The 20086-nt window shown below is 50.3% G+C and overlaps 2 protein-coding genes across 4 annotated transcripts in view; one reads left to right on the top strand and one right to left on the bottom strand.

Moving 5' to 3' along the window:
• Positions 1-2280: 2280 nt before the first annotated feature.
• Positions 2281-13535, bottom strand: MON1A (MON1 homolog A, secretory trafficking associated). Of its 3 annotated transcripts, XM_006174107.2 has the most exons (6): positions 13258-13532; positions 6796-6935; positions 4894-5379; positions 3524-4289; positions 2662-2809; positions 2281-2564 (listed from the first exon to the last, which is right to left on the bottom strand). In XM_006174107.2, exons 2-6 carry the CDS (start codon positions 6920-6922, stop codon positions 2424-2426), a joined length of 1668 nt encoding a protein of 555 aa, XP_006174169.1. In that variant the 5' UTR covers positions 6923-6935; positions 13258-13532; the 3' UTR covers positions 2281-2423. The 3 variants fall into 3 exon arrangements, with proteins under 3 accessions (XP_006174169.1, XP_032314363.1, XP_032314364.1); XM_032458472.1 differs by lacking the exon at positions 2281-2564 and having other exon boundaries at positions 2668-2882; positions 13258-13535; XM_032458473.1 differs by lacking the exon at positions 2281-2564 and having other exon boundaries at positions 2668-2858; positions 13258-13535.
• A 4971-nt stretch (positions 13536-18506) lies between these two features.
• RBM6 (RNA binding motif protein 6) overlaps positions 18507-20086 on the top strand; it is an 87573-nt gene continuing 85993 nt past the window's right edge. The window contains 2 exon segments of the mRNA XM_032458470.1: positions 18507-18663; positions 19041-19253. The gene's annotated coding sequence lies outside the window, so the exon portion shown is untranslated.

Here is a 20086-nt window from a genome sequence, read left to right as displayed (position 1 = left end):
TAGGTTCTTGTGACCCCCATCCTGCCTCAGGTTACTGGGACAGAGTCTTCTGGGGCTTGGGAAGAAACTTCAGGGGTCCTCCTTGATCACCCCAGCCATTGGAGGTGGGAGGGTGCAGCAGCCAAAGTTGGTTCTCTGCTGCCATCGTGTGGTCAAGCTGCAGACTGCCCCAGGTGGGCATCTCAGGCAGCCTCAGTCCTTGACAGAGGGCATCCCAAGAGTGCCCTTCCTCCTTCCTCATCCACTTTGTCTGCAGGAGGGAGGCAGGCAAGCCACATGGGGGAGGTCAGCTGCCTTGTGGTGCCGAGTACAAGGGCTCCCCCAAGGTGAACTCCCAAGGCTTGGCCCATGTTTAGCTTAGGACCTTTTCAATTGCCCTTTCATTTGTCACCTTGAAGGAATGTTAGCCACCTTGCCCTCTTCGGGCTCTCACCCCCCTCTAAACACTGTTCCATAAAAGTAGTGCCAGCCTCTTTCTCCAAACCAGAGAGATCATCTTTGTGGCAGCAGGGGGAATCTCTCTAACCACAATGTAACCACATCACTCTGCAGCTTTAAAACATTCAATGGCTCCCCACTGCCAGATTTTTACCTGGAGTCTAAAAACCCTAGGCCTTAAAGACTCCTCCAGCTTCTCTGTAAACTAGTCATGCTAGGTTCTTTAGCCCATCAGGTTTCATACCAGGTTCATCTCTTTCCGCATGCTGTTTCCTCCACTAGGAACACCTTCCCTGTTTGCCTGTTATCCCTTCCTTGCTCCCCAAGCAAGTAAACCCCACACTCCTGGGTGCCCACTGTTCTAGGTATACACATTCATCTAATTGTGACCGCCCCTTCCCACCCCCACCCCCAGAATAGGAGCTGAATGCAGAAAAGCTGAGAGCCCTACAGGGATCTGGGCAGCTAACAGGGACACCTAAGGGCTGACCGCTGACCAGAACACCAGTAGCAGTCAGAGGCAGCTGGCCCAGAATCGCCCTGGCCCCAGAGCCAGTGGTTTGGTGTCCTGGCCAGGAGCAAGGGAAGGAGTAGAAGCAGGAAGCAGACAGAAAAGAGACACAGGGCACATGTGCGGCAGAAGCAGCACCCACCAAGCCTGTGGCTGCTCAACAGGGGCTTTAGGGGTCCGGGCAGATGGCCTGCTGCCATACGCATTTCCTGGGACAGCCATTCCAGTCCACACTTGGCTCATGCCACCCACAAGTATTGCCCAACAAGGGTTGGTTTTAGTGGCAGAGTATCTTGGCCCAGCACTCAGAGACTGCATGAGGGTGATTCACTCTAGTCTGAGGACCATATTCAATGGACACTCTTCTCGCATAAATACTCCCTAGGCCTTTTGCTCCCCTGGCCAGTGGGATGGTTAAGTTGTGGCAGAATTGTGAGAGCCCCCCAGCAGTAAGGTAGAGGCTTTCTGCACTGTGCCTTGGGCTCTGTTCAAAGAACATCTTGTGGTAGGGTTAATGGGGCTGGGCCCTCACTGCCGAGCCTCCTGGGATGTCCATGGTGACACACGTAGGCTGGGCCATGCCAGGGAACAGAGTGACTGAAGAGGTCCCAGTCTACCTAGTGACAACACCCCTTCTTAAAGCAGGGTCCACTACTACCCTAGAGGTCAGCTGGGTCTTCTTTCAGGCCCTCCAGCTCACTCCTGGGGGCCACTCTGAGGAAGGCGCTGGCTGGAGGTAGGGGAACTGAGGTGCACAGCCCTTCATGAGGAAGCCTAAGCTGGGACAATTTCCCCAGAGGCTGGACTCAGAATTTGTCTGTGCTGAACACTAGGCCACCTCACCAAGAGCTCCTACCTATGCCTGGGCTCAGACTCTCCCCACCTGAGTGTCCCCATCTTACTCAGCTCAGCCTCTGCTGAACTACAGCAGCCCAAGGGCAGAGCAACAGCTAGGGTTCTCAAATAGTTGGGTGGTCCTTCAGGGCATGTAGCTGGGGGGTCCCACCTAGGAGTAAGGAGGAGGCACTAGGGGTTCAGACCAAGTATGGAGATGGTGCTTCACAGGGGTGGGGGGCAGCACTACCAGTGGGGTACTGGCAAACACTTTACATGTGGGAGACTTCAGCTAAATGAAAACAACCCCAGCCCAGGGGTCAACTCTGAGCACATGCAGCCTGAGCACATGCTGTACAAGGGAGGGAGAAGAGAGGCTCAATTGTGCATGTGCCCTGTGCATGGGGAAGCCTGGGCGGGGTCTAGGGAGGAGGATGCAGTGTCTGTATGTGAGGGAGAGTGGGTGAGCGCAGGAACCAGTGACAAGGTCCAAGAAGTATCTTTCCCAAAGCACTTTAATGCACATGCCAACCCACAGTCCCTGCCTGCTGCCTGGGCAAGAGAGGCCAGCCCCACCAGGAGGCTCCCATCGCTTCCACAGCCCAGTGTGCTTAGGAGGGCTGAGCCCCACACATTCTCATCAGTAGGTGAGGGGTGTGAGGATGAAAAGGCGGTCTTCTTCTTTGCGGATCCAGCGCATCAGTTTATGGATGGCACTGATGGCCGACGCCTTGGTCCCCAGGGGGCTGTAGCACATGTAGAGCTCAAAGGCACCTGTCACCTGGAAGAAGGGCACAGGGTGGTCATCCTATTAGACACCACTTGTGGCTCTTGCCCAGGACCCCAATGAAGCCCATCCCACCCCAGGGCCACCTTACCCAGGCCAGGAGGTTCTCGTTGGGGCCCGTGTAGTAGATGGTCTTGAGTGGGCGGGAGGCATTGTGGGCACGGCTATGCAGGTACTGGTAGAGGCCCAGCAGCCGCTCCTGCTCCTCTTCACTGGTGTATGGGGCCTCAATCTCAGGGCTGGAGATGGGGGAGTGGGTTCGCAAAGGAGTGACTTCCACTGGCTTCTCTGGAGATCCAGAAACACCTGTTCCTAGCCAGGGAGACTCTGCCATGTGTCCTACCCTCCAAATGCTCCCCCAGGACAAGGTATTGTTTCCCCACCTCTGAAGTGTCCCCAGGATAGGGCTGGGTACACTCAGACTGGAGCCCTGTTCTCCCATCTCCTTCAAGTTCATGACATCTTTGGTGATACTCTCCTGGAGAGGCCAGTCTGAATTTAGGTGTCCAAGACAGAGTGACAGGTCTAAAGTAGAGGAATAGTGAGCTGGGAACCCCCTGGACCAAAAGGGGTAAAGGGAGGATAGAAGTTGCCACATCTGGCTCCAGCCCCTCTGTTGGAAGAAGTAGAGGAAGAGTTCTACATCCTGGGCTAGACCAAAATGACCTTATCTTAAGAAAGAGCAGCTCCAGGCCAAAAAACCCAGGAGACCTCTGTTCCAGCTTCCTTCCCTGGGTATACTCAGTATTTTGAGGCTTTGTGGGCAATGAATGAAATAGAGGATATGCTGGTAGGAAGTAGGGTAGAGTGACAGGGAGTCTGGTTCCCAGGTGTCAGAGTCAAACAAACAGCATGTAGGTCTATTCCCAGAGGGGTCATCAGCTTCAGGACTCAGGCCCAACCAGCTCCCCCTCCCCACACCCCTGTCCGCCTCAAGCAAGGCCTTCCCTCACCTGGTGAAGAGTCCCGAGCTCTTTGATTTGTAGAGGAAGTGGCGCAGGTCGGGGATGCCCACTTGGGCAACACTGTAGTATGGCGTGCGTAGTGCCTCCCGCAGTGCCAGGTGGGCACCGCGCTTCCGCAGGCGCTCCTGAAAACGGCGGCGGCAGTCAGAGACTGCAAAGAAGTCCTCGCGGTCGGTGGAGACTAGAAGCAGGCAGAGATCCGTGTCAGGCTCCAGGTAAGAGATGTGGGCGTGGAAAAAGCCGGCTGCGTTGAATTTGGGCAGGCAAACTGGCGTCCAAGCCTCGCCCTCGCGGAAGGATGAGGAGGAACTTATGAGGTTGAAGAGCAGGTGCAGGTCGATGGGGTGCAGGAACTGGTCCTTGCGGCGCACGAGCGCCACGAGTTGGTTGCGCGCCAGCAGGATGGAGAAGACGAGGCTGCGCGCACGCGCCTGCTGCAGGCTGGCACTCACGACATCGCGCACGGCCGCCGCCAGGGGCAGGCAGCGCGCAGCTCCCATCAGGAAACTGGGGTCTCGCGCCATGAGCTGCAGCAGGTTGTCGGTGATGCGCTCCGAGCCCGAGAGCAGACGCCGCAGGTCGTAGTTCTGCTTCTGCTGGAAGATGTGGCTCAGCTGCGCGCCAGTAAGGAGGCTCAGGATCTGGTAGTAGATGTAGAGCAGCTCTTGTGCCAGTTCCTGCGCTGACTGCCGCGTGCGGGCCACTGCCACCAGCACGAGTGGGCTCCGGCGCACGAACACTACCTTGTAGCCATCTGATGGGGGGATTGGGGGTGGTGTCAGCTTCAGCCCCTCTCTGGGAAGCCCTCCGGGATTGGCCTGGCCAGGCAACCTTAGAGCCCTGCCTTCCTATGCAGCATGTCGCCTTCCACATTCTCTCCACCCTCCCTCAGAGCTTGCACACAGTGGGGGCTTCAGGATGATGAAAAGAAAAACAGAAGCCCAAGGGCCCCCTTTCCCCAAGGGCTCCAGGCCTGTTCCTGCCACTTGCTTCACAGACTGGGGCCAGTTTAAAAAAAACTCAGGAAGCACTTCAGAAAAACAAACATTCTTGGGCTAAGTGGCAAGAGCTGGGTGGGGCTCACAATCTGGGATGTTTTGGTCACCTCCCCAGGCTTCTCACCCTCTCCAAGAGCAAAGCCCACGTGCCAGCCACCTTTGGCCCTCACAACAGCCCTATGAGGCAGTCAGTGTTGTACCTCATGTTCAGATGAGGACCTGGGGCTCAGAGAGGTGGAGGGACTGCCCTCGGTCACATAGTACATCCCAGCCCTCTAGTTCCTGGGAGTTCAAAACCTGCTATGAATTAACCTCGCCAGGGACACCTCCCAGAACAGAACCCTCCTCCAAGTGGCTCACCTGCATGGATGGAACGGATGGCATTCTTGTCAGCCTCCAGAAAGGACACCAGGGCCACCATGACACCCATGGTGCTGGAAAGAGCCTCCTCTGACCCATAACGAGAGTACACAGGCTTCCCCGCCTCACTCAGCACGAAGACGTGCTTCTGGTGCAGTCGCCATGCCTCGGCAGCCTCCTCCTCATCCCCTTCACCAATGCCCTCCCTTGGGGGCTCTGTGGCTGGTCTCCCAGCTGCCCCTGGGGACTCCGGCCAGTCTTCAGAACTTCCTGGAAGCATCTCCTCCTGCAGGTCTCGGGCGACACCTGTCAGCTGGGTGCTCAGCTCACTGAAGTCCTGGCTGATCTGGCGCATGTCTGCAGGCAGAGGTGGGGGACCCCCAGCACCCTCCTTGGGGCTCTCCCCAGAAGCCGCCCCATCCTCTGATTCAGTCAGGTCCTCGTAGGAACGGGCATGGACGAACATGGCACCCTCCTGCCCAGCACCTGCCAGCCAAAAGCACTGGTGTTCAGAGCGGTATCTGCTGGCAGACCACCTCACCAGCAAGGTGCCCAATACAGCTCTTAAGCTTGACTGCCTGTCCTGATAAGGCAAGCCACCATTCCCTCCTGCTACTGTCTGCTGCAAGTCATGTCTCTCTGAGACTTACAGCGCCAGTCTTCTCCCATCACACTGGGAATAAGATCCGGAACCCTCCAGGCTGCAGTGGCGGCTGGTATCTGCCTGCCTCTCTCACTCTCATCTCACAGGCCTTGCCCATCTCAGTCACACTGGCCTTTGCCCACCTGCTCTTTGGATGCCCTTAACACACCCCCACCTATCTCAGAACCTCTGCATCTCCTGTTCCCTCAGCCTGGAAGGCGCTCCCACCCCCTCGCAGGCCGGCTCCCTGTCACACTTCAGCTCTCAGCAAAGATGTTAGTTGCCCCCATCACCTGACCACCAACCCTCAGCACTCTATCATATCCTGACCCGTTTTTTTTTTTTTTTTTTGAGGGGGAGGTAATTAGGTTTACTTATTTGTTTTTCAAGGAGGTACTGGGGATTGAACCCAGGACCTCCTGCACTGTAAGGATGTGCTCTGCCACTTGAGCTATACCCTCACCTCCCCATCATATCCTGATCCTTGATTTCTCTTGTGGCACTTGTCAGTTACTGTCCTCTACTCAGCTGCATGGGGATCCCCCTCGATGGCAGGAACCTGGTTGTTCACTGCTGTGTGCCCAGCACTTGCCCTGTGCTTGGAATACCTCCTGTGCTCAGCGAATCTCTCTCACTGGGAGGAGGCTTCCCGATTCTGCTCAGAGACCCATGGCTCCACTGTAATGGTCTCATTAACCTCCGGCTCCCCCAAGGGAGGGACCATGTCAGTCTTCCTTTACCGATTTTTTTTTCACACAGGAGTTCAACAGATATATTTTGAGTTTCTATTATGAGTTTAGCACTGCACCAGGTACAGGGGATACAACTGCTTTGTGCTTAAAGAGCTCACAACCGTGGATGAGCGAGATGGACAATACATACATAGACAAATAAAATTACAAAATAACTAGCATTCTGTACAGAGCATGGTCAAAGCAGCCCTCCCTTGTGAGGAGGTGACATTTAAGTTGAGAGCTGAGGTGGGGAGAAGGAGCCAGGGAGGTACACTGTAGACACAGGGAATAGGAGGAGAGCCCACATTGGCAGCCAGACAGCACAGGGCAAGCGGCTGAAGTGGAGAGGAATTCCGGATATAGACTGAACCTGGATCCCAGCAGTATCCCCAGCACAGGACGAATATTCAGTGAGTGAGTGAACACATGTGTGAATGAGTGGGAGTGAAAGCGTGGCTGGGAATCCCGATCGCCCTGGAGGCTGCTCCAGCCATCAGCTGGCTGGGCTGCGCTCCCTGCCCGTACCTGGCTCCCTTCCCTGGGCCAGTCCTGGTGTGGGGCTCTCAGCTCTCTCCACACTCTGCCCATCAGAAGGAGCCAACATGCCATCAGGGCATTCTCCACTTCTCTTCCTCTGTATGTCAGCAGCCATTCCCTGGGCTCTCCTGTGGGGCAAACAAAGACATTGTTGAGGGTAAGGAGGAAGGTGCTATTTGCGGGGTGTAACTGGCAGAGTTAACAGTGGTTAAGTACAGGAAAGTACCCCTCACCAGGACCCAGCTATTCAAACCTCTGGGGAATGGATTCTGAGTACTCCTTTCTAAAAAATGAATTGTGCTGTTCTTTTTCTGATTATAAAAGAAAGAATGCATGGTATCTAGTCATTGTAGAAAACTTAAAAAAAATACCAAAAAAAGTATAAAGAAAGGAATAAATCATCATTCCCAGTATTTCTCACTGCTCACATTTTAGTATATGTCCTTCTAGTCTTTCTCTAAAAATGTATATAAAAAATATATGTATGTATTTTTTACAAACTTATAATAGCAGCTAACACTTACTCAATGCCAAGGTAGCATTGTAAGTTTATGTGGACTTTTATCTACTTCTGATCACTCCTCTCTGAGGCAGGCATTTTTGTCAGGCTAACTATACAGATGAAGGAACTGAGACAGAGAGTACCCTGCTCAAGGGCATGACAGGAAAGAAGTGGTGGAGCTGGGAACTGAAATCCTTCTGTATCCTGATCTCTTCCACTGTACATCCTGCCATGAACATTTCTCCACTTAAAACCGAGTTGACTAATTAGTTCTTTTTGCTATTTAGGCCCTTCCTAGGAAAGAAGTGAGTTGGAGCAAACAGGCTTGTCTTCAGGCTAGAGCCTTGCTTTTCTCCTTGCATTTTGTACCTTTGGAATTTGGCACTGGGGCTTGCCTTTTCAATTAAAACTAGCTATAAACATGTCACTTCTCAGTGCCCATTTGATGGACACTGAGGACAAACTCAGCCTGATCTCCCAGTCCTTACACCCACTCAGGACCAGGTGGAGGTGGCCATGAGGGGATGTCAGGGATAACAAAGTTGGGTGGCTCACTTGGGGTCAGCTTCTAAGGCCCCTGAATGACAGGCTGCAGGGTCTTCATTTGGCAGGCAGCATACAATCTACAGGAGAGGGGTTCCATCTGAGGCACTGACCCCTTAAGGGAGAGAGAGCTGGCTGGCTGGATTAGAAGGGCAGCAAAGACTAGTCAGACTCATGAGGAGGTCACTGCAGGCAGGGCAGGGGCCTGGGAGGGACTGGTTTTAGTGTGAGCAAAGCAGACCCCGTCCCTGCCCTCCTGGAGCAGAGTTCACAGGGAATAACTGAGGCCTGTCCCTTACTAGCTCTACAACCTTGGGCAAATGACCCCACCCTGAGCCTGGCATGAAGTAGGTGCTCAAAAACGTTCATGAGAGGAGTGATCGCAAAGAAACAGCGTCACCATCACTAGCATTTGTGTGGCCCCAGCTTGTCTGTGTCCAAGAACACTCTCTGACAACCCCTCCCCCAGTTCCTATCAGGCAGCTTCTGCATGTACAACCAAAGAACTGATTTTCAAGCTTTTCTTTGTGTCATCTTTGTGGTAAGCTATTGAATCCTTTCTTCAAATTAATCTTTTACAGAAGTTCAATGTGCAAAACAGACAGGGAGGCAGGACCAGAGACTAGCATAGTGGCCACTCCTGCACTGATCCTGGAGCACCACAGAGTAATTGGGGGTTGGGTACCACTGGCCAGCAGCATTACCCCACACAGAGTGTGCTTTGAATAATCTGCAAAGGAACATTATTCAGGAGAACATTTACCTTTTGGGATTTTCTAGGCCACCAATCCTGTTAATCAGGACAATCAAGAGTGATGGTTCCCAGCAAGGGTCAGAGCCCAGAAGACCAAGGTGTGGACCACCTTATCTGACAAAGGGCCAGAGTAATTAAGGCTCTGCATGCCCTCAGCAGGAACCCGAGAAGGCATCCACAGAGGTCTCCTCTGAGAGTGGGACCCATTCCAACTAGACTTTTGCCTCTATTACTCCAGCAATACTGCTGCCTCAAGGTCACCAGTGACCTCCAGGATCATCTCACTTCACTCAGCAGCAGCAACAGATGCACCTGATTATTTTCCCTCTCTCAAAACACTTTCTTCTCTGGGCTTCCGGTATTCCACTTTCCTTTCTTGGTTCTCCTCCTACCTTATGGACCACCCCTCCTCAGTCCTCTTTGCAGTTCTTCTTACTGTTGAGGGATCCAGATTTCAGTTCTTGGATCTCTTTTTTTTTTTTTTGGTGGGGGGAGGTAATTAAGATTAATTAATTAATTAATTAATTGTTTATTTATTTATTTTAAATGGAGGTACTGGGGATTGAACTCAGGACCTCATGCGTGATAAGCATGCGCTCTACTACTTGAGCTATATACCCTTGCCCCGGATCTCTTTTTTGTCTCCATTCAATCCCTTGGTGATTATACCCAATCTTGTGGTTTTAAATTTTACTGATACATTAATGATTCCAAATTTTATTTGCAGCCTCGATCTATTTTCTTACTTCTAGAAGCACACACATTTAACTGTCTACTTGATGTCTGCCCTTGGATATCTTACAGTATCTCAAAGTTGTATGTCCCAAACTGAGTTCCTGAGCATCCCCTTAAAAAGTTGTTCCTCCCAGAGTCTTCTCTATCTCAGCGAAAGACAATTTCATTCTGTTAGTTATTTAGCAAATGATCTTGGAGTCATCCCTTATGCCTCTCATTTTCCCATACCTCATATACCAAACCATCAGCAAATTCTGTCGGTTGTAATTCAGAATACACCCAGGCACACCCAGCAAAATATCTCTCATTAACACTTGCCCCATAGAATGCCTCTGGTTTTTAATACCTAACTGCAGTAGCCAGACTTCAAAGTGGTCCCCAGTGATCCTCAACTCCAGGCATTCAGGCTTTTGTATACTTCCCTCCCACACTGAGCAGTACTGATCTACGTAACCAACAGGATAATGTGAAAATGACAATGTGTGACATCTGAGGCTGAGTCATAAAAGACATTGTGGTTTCTGCCTTGCCTTCTTAGATCACTCTAAGTGGAGCCAGCAGCCATGTTGTGAGGACACTCAAGCAGCCCTATAGAGAGGACCTCATGGCAAGAAACTGACACCTGCAAACAGCCAGTAGCAAGGTGCTAGTCATGTGAGTGAGCAATCTTGGAAGCAAAACATCTAGCCCCAGTTAAGCATTTGGATGACTAAAACCTCATGAGAGACATCGGATGTGAACCATCCATCTAAAAGGCTCCTAAATTCCTGACCCTGAGAAATTGTATGAAATAATAAATATTTATTGGTTGTTTAAGCTGGTAAGTTTTGGGATAATTTGTTACACAGCAATAGATAAATAATACAACAAACATATTGACTGAGCTTATGTTTATACAGAAGAAACTGCATATTTATGTCATCAATACTTGATGTATATTTTTAATAATGTAATGTGCATTTAAAGCCTCAAATGACATTCCAAATAGAACTGACAGAAGATCATTGAGAGCCAACGAAAGAGGCTTACATCAAACACTGTTTGATGTAAGGAGGAAATGTTTTAAGCATTTTATATTTTAACACTATAATTTATCGGGCATATATTAAGTATGTATTTTCCTTGTGTTTCAGTGCCATTTTAGAAAAATGGGGATTTGGGGTTGATGAAGGGAGCGTTAATACTTTTTTTCATTTAAAATAATGGGAACAGACACTAAGTGATTCCAGACAAATGTCTAACTTTCATGTAACAGTTTACTGATGCTGTGTGGGAAATGCCCATATCCAGAGACTGACCACTTCTCATCACCTCCACCACTACCACATTGGTCCAGGCCAATATTACATCTCTAGCAGACTGCTACAACAGTCTTCTAACCAGTTTACTGACCTCTGCCCTTGTCCCTGTGCAGTCTATCCCCTTCTCACAGCACTCAAAGTGATCCACTTGAAACAGAAGCCAGGTCATGTAATTCCTCTGCTCACAATTCTGTAATGGTCCCACCTCACCCAGAGAGAAAGCCAATTTCCTCACAGTGATGCACAAGAACCACTCTATCTACACCCCCTCCCATTAATTCTTTGACCTCATCTCCTGCCCTTTACCCGACTTGCTTTGTGTCAGCCCAGCCGCACTGACCTCATGGCTTTCCTTAAGTGCATTGTAAATGTGAATCCTGAGTACTCCTTCACTTCAGAACCTTGTTCTTGCTGAACTTTCTGCCTGGACCACATCTCCCTGCTTTTTCCGCTGCCCCCCCCCACCTCACCTATTCCATTGCTTGGGCAAATATCTACATGACCCACTCTGTCACTTCCTTCAGGTTGCTGCTCAAGTGTGACCTTAGAAATATCCTGGATTCTTATCCCCCTTGCTCTACTTTATTTTTCTACACTGAGGGTCACCCTGTGACCTGCCACAAATTTCAAAATGTCAGCAGGAGTATATAATTTTGTAAGGGAGAAGGTGAAAAATCCTCAAAGAACACCCAGCTCCAGTGTAGCCTGGGGAGACTCCTGCTTGTGGGGAAGATTTGTCCTTGGTTGTAGTCAAGTGCTCAATAACAATGGCTCTGGAGTCAGAGGGACCTGGATTAACCTGGCTTGGTTTTATGAGTCTCAGCTTTCTTACCTATAAAATGAAGATAATGATAGCACCATTCATTGGGTTGTGGGAGGATTAAATGACAGAATCCATGTAATTTGGTTACCCTGGCACAGAGTAGGCATTTGTACACTCAGCTGTCTTTAGCATATTGTGATTATTCTTATTCAGCATTCAGATCGTGTGTATCTGCATTTACACACAGACCCAGTGGTCTCTGCCATGTAAATCTTTCTTTTGAGAGTTTGCTCCCCCTGAGCCAGGCCCAGAATGAACTGGCTTGGGAAAACGTGTTTCTGACCTCATGAAGCAAGGTGGGTTGTGGCCTGAAATGACCCTTCTGTGACTTTGGGCCCAAAAGATGTCTATTGGCCTAGGGCTAGGAGTTCCCCCAGGCTAACTGGCTATTCATCCTGAAGTTGCAGGAACAGACTATTAGTTCTCTGCTGCTCCTAGAAGTGTCTGCCAAGTTGAACTCCTTAGTCTGTCACATGCACCTGCTCTGTGTCCTTGCACCTCTGGCTCAAAGACTCAAACAAGGTCTATAGCAGCTTATGGGATGCTCTGAGGGCCCATTACTCACTGATCCCTCAGGTAACTAAGCCAGCATGTCTGAGTATTACCCAGCATGGTACCTGCAAAGAGTGAGGGCAGGCTAAGCTGGCTGAGGCTGGTGGACCCTTCCTTCTTAACAGTTCCCCTGCCACCTGAGATCATGCAGCACCTCAGTAACTCCAAGGCCAATCTGGGGATCCAGCCAAAAGCTCTGAAGAAGCAAACAGTTCTCTGGACACTTACACTGGAAACTAGGCAGGGAGGGTGAAAGACTCATCGCAAAACCTACCTAGTAGCCACTGAAGCCTTAACTTGTGTGGCCGAAGCTTTTGGGGGGCTGAATCTGAAGCAGTCAAACAAGAGAAGTCTCTTAGAACCAGATACTCCCTTTGGGCCCCTTCTCAGGCAGCCTCTCTAGAAGACCACAGGGCTTGCTAATTTCCCTAGAAGTGCTCTGCTGTGCCTTTGAGCGATGTTACCAAACAAGTTAGCTCAATCAGCCCTTCTACTGTGCCTCCCTCCTCTAGGTGCCTGGCCTGAAGGAAGGGAGGGCCTTGCAAGAGCCCCTCCCAACTGGCTCTCTACTATTCCAGCTCCCTCTTCCTGCTTACACAGTGCTCCATCCTGCCTTGATCCTTTGAGGAGTGGTCCACCTGGGAGGATAGTGCCAGGATGCATGGAGGTGTGGCAGACAGGGTCCACGTGAGGCTGCGCTGTAGCTACTTCAGCAGGATGCCTACCCTGCTGAGAGTATGGCCTGGTACTTGTCACTGCTGGTGGCCACTCCCCTCTCTGACAAAGGCTGCTTACCCTCCCCCAGCAAACTCCAGCTCAGAGTGGCTCACCTGGTATAAGCGGCAGCTCGGTTATCTGAGCCAGGACACCCTTGAGAGCAAAGTTCCAAGCCCCAAGACACTTTCAGGAGCTGCCTTGCTCACCCCACAGTCAACCACTGCAAATGTTTGAGAGCCCTCTGCTTGCAGAAAGTGTGCGTTGGGGGGTGGGGCAGTACTACCTGGCCACTGCCCCTACAGGACTTTGCCCTCTCAGCCAAAGGAAGAGTTCCAGGCCTCGCCTTTTGTATTCCCCAGCTGGGGACCAACCGTCTAAGTGACCCCAGAGAGACCTAGTCCTCCTACCGCAAATGGCAGCATAGACGGCAGAGGCTCCCAGTCTTCAAGCCCCTCCCTCCAAAGATGACAGCTCTCCAGTCTCTAGGTGCCCCCAGGCCACGTGAGTTGGTAGTCGGACTCACCTGTTTCTCTGGGAGGAGGGGGCAGGACGCACAGAGATTGCCGGTCACTGCCTTCTGCCGGACCCCCGGGAGGGCACGGGTGTCCGGCCGGGCCTGGAGTGAGGGCTCAGGTTCGCGAGACCACGATCCCCTGCGGACGCAGACATGGCCACAGCGCTGACCACCGCCCGTCGTCCGGCTGCCGGCTCAGGAAGACAGCCCTCGCCGGCCTCTCGCGGCAGAGGCCCGGCTACGGTCTCTGGGCCTGGCCCTGCCCGCCCCCAGGGTGCATTATGGGAGATGTAGTTCGCAGTGCACGGCCGCCGCGAGGCGGGGCCGGGCGCCCGGTCCTGGCAGAGCCCTGGGCGGGACCTGACCCGGGTCGGGATGGCCTCGGCCGGCACTTCCTTCTCCAGCGTCCCGGCCAAGCCCAGGCACCTCCCCAAACCCAAAGCCCGGGGTGGACCGCAGGCCCAGAAACCCCGGCCCCTCCGCCCTACCCAACAAGAGGTTTATTTCAATGGAAAGAAAGAGACGTTAAGGTTGTTTCCTCCACTGACTGTGGAAGGACATTGCAAGTTTGTGGGCTGGATAAATGTCACTAGTGGGCTTGGCCACATTGGCTAAAAGGGTGTAGACACACCTATTATTGCTTAAAAAAATTCCTTTTAGCCATTACGTTTTAATATATCAGTATGAGGCACTAGAACGGTAGTTCTCGACTCTGCCCTGGGAACTTAAAAAAAAAAATACACACACACACACACAAATGCCTGGATACGACTCCTAGAGATTTTGATTTAATTGGATTGGGATGGGACTCAGGCCTCATTATCTTTTTAAAAACTTCCCAGGTGATTTGCCAGGGCAAGGATACCTCTCCTATGGTAATTTGTAATTTCCTAGATGCAAAGTGATAAAAACAACAGGAAAACATAAAGCTTTCCGAAACAATTTTATTTTTGGAGAACAGTTTAAAGAAGTAAAATTAGGGATTAACAACAATACTGCTCATGCCATCTCTGAAGCAATCAGATCACTTTATAGCCTCACAGTTAATTCACCCAACAGTTCAGAGATGAAGGAAAAAGTCTGAAATCACTCCTTTGATTCTCCCTGCTGTTCCAAGCACCCCAATGCAGTGTCCTGTTTCCGTCTCAGTCCTACACTGGAATTGGGAGAGAGCTCTGCCCCTCAGCTTTTCTCGTAGTCTCAGACAGCTGTCACTTGGAGCTTACCTCCACAACACTGGCTTGTGACTGACATGGTGACAAAGCTGTGGCCTTTTACCAGAGATGGCTTTGCACAGGCTATTAGACCCTTGCACATAATTTAAGGGCAGCTTTCTCCTCCCTTTTAGGTAAGAACCTGTGAGAAAATGCCCAATTCCTTACCCATCTGTTCTCCTGGAGAGGAGAGAGGGGGAGAGGAGTCTCTGGGTCTTCCCAGGTCATTCATTTTCTCTCCTCACTAGATCAGAAGGACAGGCTCCCTCCCTTAGAATAAATATCATTTACACGGTTTTGCTCTCATTAATCCTGCCATATTACATTATAAGAGTTTAAGCCAAGAAGCTCTCATATTCCCTGGCTGGTACAGAAATAACCTGGCTATATTCCATTAACCAGAAGTTGCACCCCACAGAATTGATCCCCATAAAAGACATTTAAACTTTTCTAACATACCTAACCAATCTCCATAGTCTTCATGTGACCTCAGGGCTTCTTTGAGTCTCACTTTTGCTTTTAAGCACATGAGCTTCACCAAATAGCACCACACTCATTTGGAAGTATTGCATCTCTTTAGCCAAAAGAGTGGCCATACACCCCAGGTGCTTTGGGCTAAGACTTGAGCCTAGGACATTCTCACAGAGCAAACCGTTGTGGATACTTACTAAAACATTTTACAGTTGTTGTTTAAAACTCTGTTTTAATCCACCTGTTGACCTGTATTTATATATTTGAATATTGGGATAACCCCTTTTTTTTTTAACTTTTTGTTTGTTTGGATTTTTTTTTTGTTTGGGGGTAATTAGGTTTATTTATTTATTAAGTGGAGGTACTGGGGATTGAACCCAGGACCTCATGCATGCTAAGCATGGCTCTACCACTGAGCTATACCTTCTCCCCAAGACAACCCTTCTGAAAGGTCACTTTTTGCTGACAGAACTACCAAGAAATATAACTTGGTCTTTTGGAATAATAATAAATGTCAATCCTGTGATGGCTCTACTGCCCTATATGATGATCCTTCAAGCCTCAGGCTTTGCCACAAACCACAGGCTACCCTGCACCTCCAGGTCAGGGGCTCCTCAAAACCACAGTTTTCTGTTTTGTCTAGGCCTATGATTTTCATGAACCCAGCATAGCATGTCATCTTCACAACAGCAGTGGTGAGGTCTAGCTGGGACTGGAGCAAAGAACAAATAAGACATCTGTTCCTCCCCATATTTCTTTTCTTTCATGGCTTGAGTGGATATTTCAGAACCTGAGGTGCTGTGAAGAGGTAGCTAAAGTGACTGTATTCTGAGACTGGGATCCGTTCCCAGCCCTGTTCCTATCTTGCTTGTGTGACTCAGGACAAATCCTTTAATGACTCTTTCAACATTTTCAGCAATTTCCCCCTCATACAAATACAAGATATACAATATGAAGTATTCCGAGCTAAAATAAGAATAGTCAGTCCTTCCCTGGAAATTTTGAAGAGGTTTTCCTCCCTGACTTTATTACTTTGCAGCCCCTGGTAAGGCAGCTGGTTTTCCTGCTCTGCTGGAAATTTTCATGGCTCCTGTCTCTCATTTTAACATTTGATCAGGCCCCTACTTTCAAGGCTGAAGAGCCATGACCCCAAATGAGACCAAGGCAACAATCAACAACAGGCAGGACCATGTCTTTCTCTTTGCTGGATTCTTCCGTGTGAGGATTTAGGGGCTGAAGGTGAGCCAACTCATCTCTGCAACTGGACGCTGTATTCTCCATTCCAGGTGAGGGCGCTGTTCTGGGTCAGCTCTTTTACATAGCTCATACTTCCTCATCTAAGGCAGTATAAATAACCTTACAGTCCATAGTACTCCTGTAAGTTAAAAAAAATTTTTTTAGATGCTTCCTGTGAAAACCCTCAATAATCACCCTAAGGAAAGAAAAGGGGAAAACAGGAGCATGAACCTTGGAGTAGGACTGATCTGGGTTGGAATCTCCCCACCCTCTACTTCCCAGCTGTGGCTGGGCTCTAGTTTCCATAACTATAAAAGGGGATATCAGACTGTTATTGTGAAGATTAAATGAGTAATGAAGTATCAATACAATGCCAGGCACAGAGTTGTGATAAAGAGTAGCAATTATTATTGCCCAAGGAGATTGGAATGAGACAAAATAACTAGTTCCTTAATATGGTTTACCTCTTTAGAGGATAAGGTACTTTCTGATAAGGGAGACATCCACCAATAATGGTCCAGTTTGGGAGGCAAAGTCAAAGTACCTGGAGTTCTGTGTAAGTGTTCCTCCTCTCACCTGGAATATCTTACTGCTGGTGTGTCCCAGGGCTCAGGGCTGGAACTCTGCTATCCTGACTATACTCACTCTCTCACTCCCTAGGTATTCTCATCCAGGCCCATGGCTTTAGATACCAGATATGTTGATACCTCCTAGATTTGCATCTCTAACCTTGAGCTTTACCTGGAATTCTAGACTAATGTACCCAACTGCCAACTCCACATCTTGTCTACTGGCATCAAAAACAACCTACCCCAAACTGAGCTCCTGCTCTTCCTACCCAAATTGCTCCTTCCTTATTCTTCCCTCTTTCCCTTCATCCCAGTCCATGTCTCCTGTTTCCACTGTGACCACACAGGTACAAGTATCATCCTTCTATGTTTAAATTATTGCAATAATCTCCCAACCAGCTGCCCTGCTTCTGCCATTTCCACCTTCAGCCTATTCTCCACTCAGCAGCCAGAGAGATCCTGTTAACATAGAAGCCATGATATTATTCTGTTTAGAGCCCTCCAACAACTTTCCATCTCCCTCCTTACAGAAATCAAATTCATTTCAGCAGAGATTATATATCTTGTTTAGTTTGTTGTCTGTCTTCAGTAACTGGCCCCACTCATGTCTCCACTAGACCAGCAAAGTCTATCAGCTTTGTTCACCTTCCTGTAACCCCAGCATCTAATGCAGTGACTGGCTTACAAGCAGGTGCTTCACACAGTTCTTGAATGAAAGAATGACTTCAGAAAAGATGCTTGAAAAGTAGGAAGGTAACTTTAAAGACTACTTAACCCAACAATCTCTTTTCTCTACAGAAAAGTCTTGCTTTATTTTATAATGATTTACAAGCTTTTCTTGTGGAGACTTCTTTGATCCCATGATGTTGAATTTAGGCTATAAAGTCAGGTTACCTTCCCTGAGGATCCACTGACAGGGATACCAGGTAGCTGGAACCACCAAGCATTTCAACAATGTAGACACTCCACTTGGAGACTTGGAGCTGGCCATTTGAAGAACATTAGCTGTAAGTAGATCCTGGAAATGAGCTGCAAACTTAAAGCTTGCTGCTCCGTTTTCCACTAGATTGCTGATTTGCAGACACCTCTGTGACCTCGCACAAGTCACTCTTAGCCAGACTTATTGCCCGAGAGCTAGTTTCCCTGTTGAAACTGAGCAGATTTTCCTTCATAGGTAGGACTACTGATGGTACTCACCTGGTATTCTTGAGCTGAGGATGCCTAACTTGGATACCCAGCAGAAGGAAAAGGGGAGGAGCCTCTGTGACTACCGTTTTTCGGGAGGAGCCTCTGTGACTACCGTTTTTCTCTACGATCTCTCGCACCTACCCTCAGGTCTTGGGCAAAAGGGCTAAACTCCTGTATTGGGAAGGTCGGGAGTCAGGCGCTTGAGTGGGCCAGAAGTCCCTGACCCAGAAGGCTTAGGACGGAGAAGGTTCCCTTCCATTTCCTTTACACTAAGAGAAAATAAGGCGTTTTCAAGCTAGGCAGGTCAGGGCCATATCCGCTCCGGCGGGGAGCAAGGCCAAGCCACCAAGAAAATGCACGCCTTGCTCAACTCCAAAGAGCCAAAGAAGACAAGGGGCCGCGGGCCAGAGGCCAAACCACAGCCCCCAGCAGCCCCAGCGGACCAGGGCGGGGAAGCGCCCTCCCATTGGACGCCGGCGAGAGCGTGCCCCCACGCCCCGCCCCCGCAGGCAAGCACACACCCCCGTCCCGCCCCCCGCCCCACGCGCGGGGCACGGCGGGAGTGGAGTCGGCGGGACCCGCAGCTGTACTCCATCTCCCGGCGGGCCGAGCGCTGAAGGCGGCGGCGCCTTTGTGGAGGCAGCGGCCGAAAGCGGAGGAAGTTCCGGTCTCCGCGGCGCTGGGTCGGTGGCTGTGGCTGAGGATTAGGAGCGGGCTGCGGAGGCCGCGCTGCCTCGGTAAGGGTTTGGGGTGGTAAAGAGGGCGTGCCGGAGCCTGTGGGGAAGGAGCTGGCCTGCCAGGCTGCTCTGGACGTGGCAGACCCTCGCGGCCTGGAAGCTGCGGCTTCGGTGTCGCGGGGCAGCCGCGGCCTCGCTCAAGAAGAGTCAAGTGGCGGGGTGGTGAGGGAGGTGCCGCCCACGGGAGGAACGCCCCGGAACGGTCGCGGTCCCGGGGCGGGGCCCGGCGCGGGGCCCGGCGCGGCGGCAGAATTACCGGTCAGGTCTCGGGGCGGCCGGCTGCGGGGTCTGGGGCTGGCGCGTGGTCGCGGTTCGGTGCTTCGGGTCCGCGGAGCTGCAGGCGGCCCTTTCTTCCCCCTTTATTCCTGCTTTTGCAGGAATCTGATCCAGTTCTCTGAGGCATCGCTGAAGAGGGAGCCTTTCTTGTGCCTAGCACCGTAACCTCGCCCTCAGACCTGGACAGACCCGAGTGGGCTCAGCAGGACCACAGGGCGCGAGAGCTCGGACCCCGACACGCGGGTCGGTAGAAGCTGGAGGCGGGAGAGTGGTCTGGTGGGTCCTGTGCCCGTTGGGCGAATGTGGGAGGAGAGGCATGTTTCCTTTTATTCACTTTTTAGATTTCTTTTGGCGTTGAAAATCTGTTTTTCTTTTAACTTTAGAATTGATGTTGTGCGACTGGACTCAACTCTGGGCGTGCATTTTTTTAACAGAAAGGACTTTGTACTGTATATGCTGTAAGGGTAATTGTATCTTTTGCATATTCCAGGTTTGCTTGTGAAGGTCAGAGTTGCGGGATCTAGGTGAAGGAGTTCAGTAGACTGATGCGCCTGATCACCTGGTTCATTTTCTGAACTCTGGATTGTGCCCTAGTTTGTTAGTTTTCAACTTCCTGTTGAGTAATGCTACCAGTGTGAATGGTTTAATAATGTCAACATCAGCACACTTGTGAGGACTATAGGGAGAGGATCAAGAACTGATGAGTGAGGGTAGGACTGGCAATATCTGAAGTAACTAATAGTATGTTACCATTTGTTGGACCTGAACCTTGTCTGGTTAACTAGCATCTAACTAGGTACCTAACCTACAGGATAGCTACTGGGTCTCTGTTTTTGGACATCTGTAGCACCCTTCTTTTTAGAATTGTGTTACCAGAATTGGGTTTATTTTTGTTACCTTTAGGAGCCTAGGACTTTGTAGCCTTTCAGAGAACTGTCAATGGAGAGGTTACTAAGTGAACTCTCCAGTCTTATTGAAGATACATAGGCAAGGTTATATTCACCTGCCAATGTTTAAATGTATAAACTGGTGTTAATAGTCTGATTCAGAGTTGTATTAAGATTAAAGCTATTGGAAAGTTCTGCAATTTTAGGGATCATAAATCATGAACTCTTCTAGCTGTATACCAAGTGCTTAGAATTAATTT

The sequence above is a fragment of the Camelus ferus genome, chromosome 17, assembly GCF_009834535.1.
Source record: "Camelus ferus isolate YT-003-E chromosome 17, BCGSAC_Cfer_1.0, whole genome shotgun sequence".
Classification (NCBI taxonomy): domain Eukaryota; kingdom Metazoa; phylum Chordata; class Mammalia; order Artiodactyla; family Camelidae; genus Camelus; species Camelus ferus.
The sequence above is the reverse complement of the archived record's forward strand: the minus strand, read 5'-3'. Positions and strand labels throughout refer to the sequence as shown.

Bases quoted from the DNA above. Each gene is read 5' to 3' on its own strand.
- MON1A (XM_006174107.2), bottom strand. From the start codon at position 6,922: ATGGCTGCTGACATACAGAGGAAGAGAAGTGGAGAATGCCCTGATGGC. The intron at 4,290-4,893 runs GTGAGCCACTTG...TCCCCCCATCAG, and splicing joins CATCCGTTCCATCCATGCAG to ATGGCTACAAGGTAGTGTTC. The intron at 2,565-2,661 runs GTAAGGTGGCCC...CCCTTCTTCCAG, and splicing joins ACGAGAACCTCCTGGCCTGG to GTGACAGGTGCCTTTGAGCT.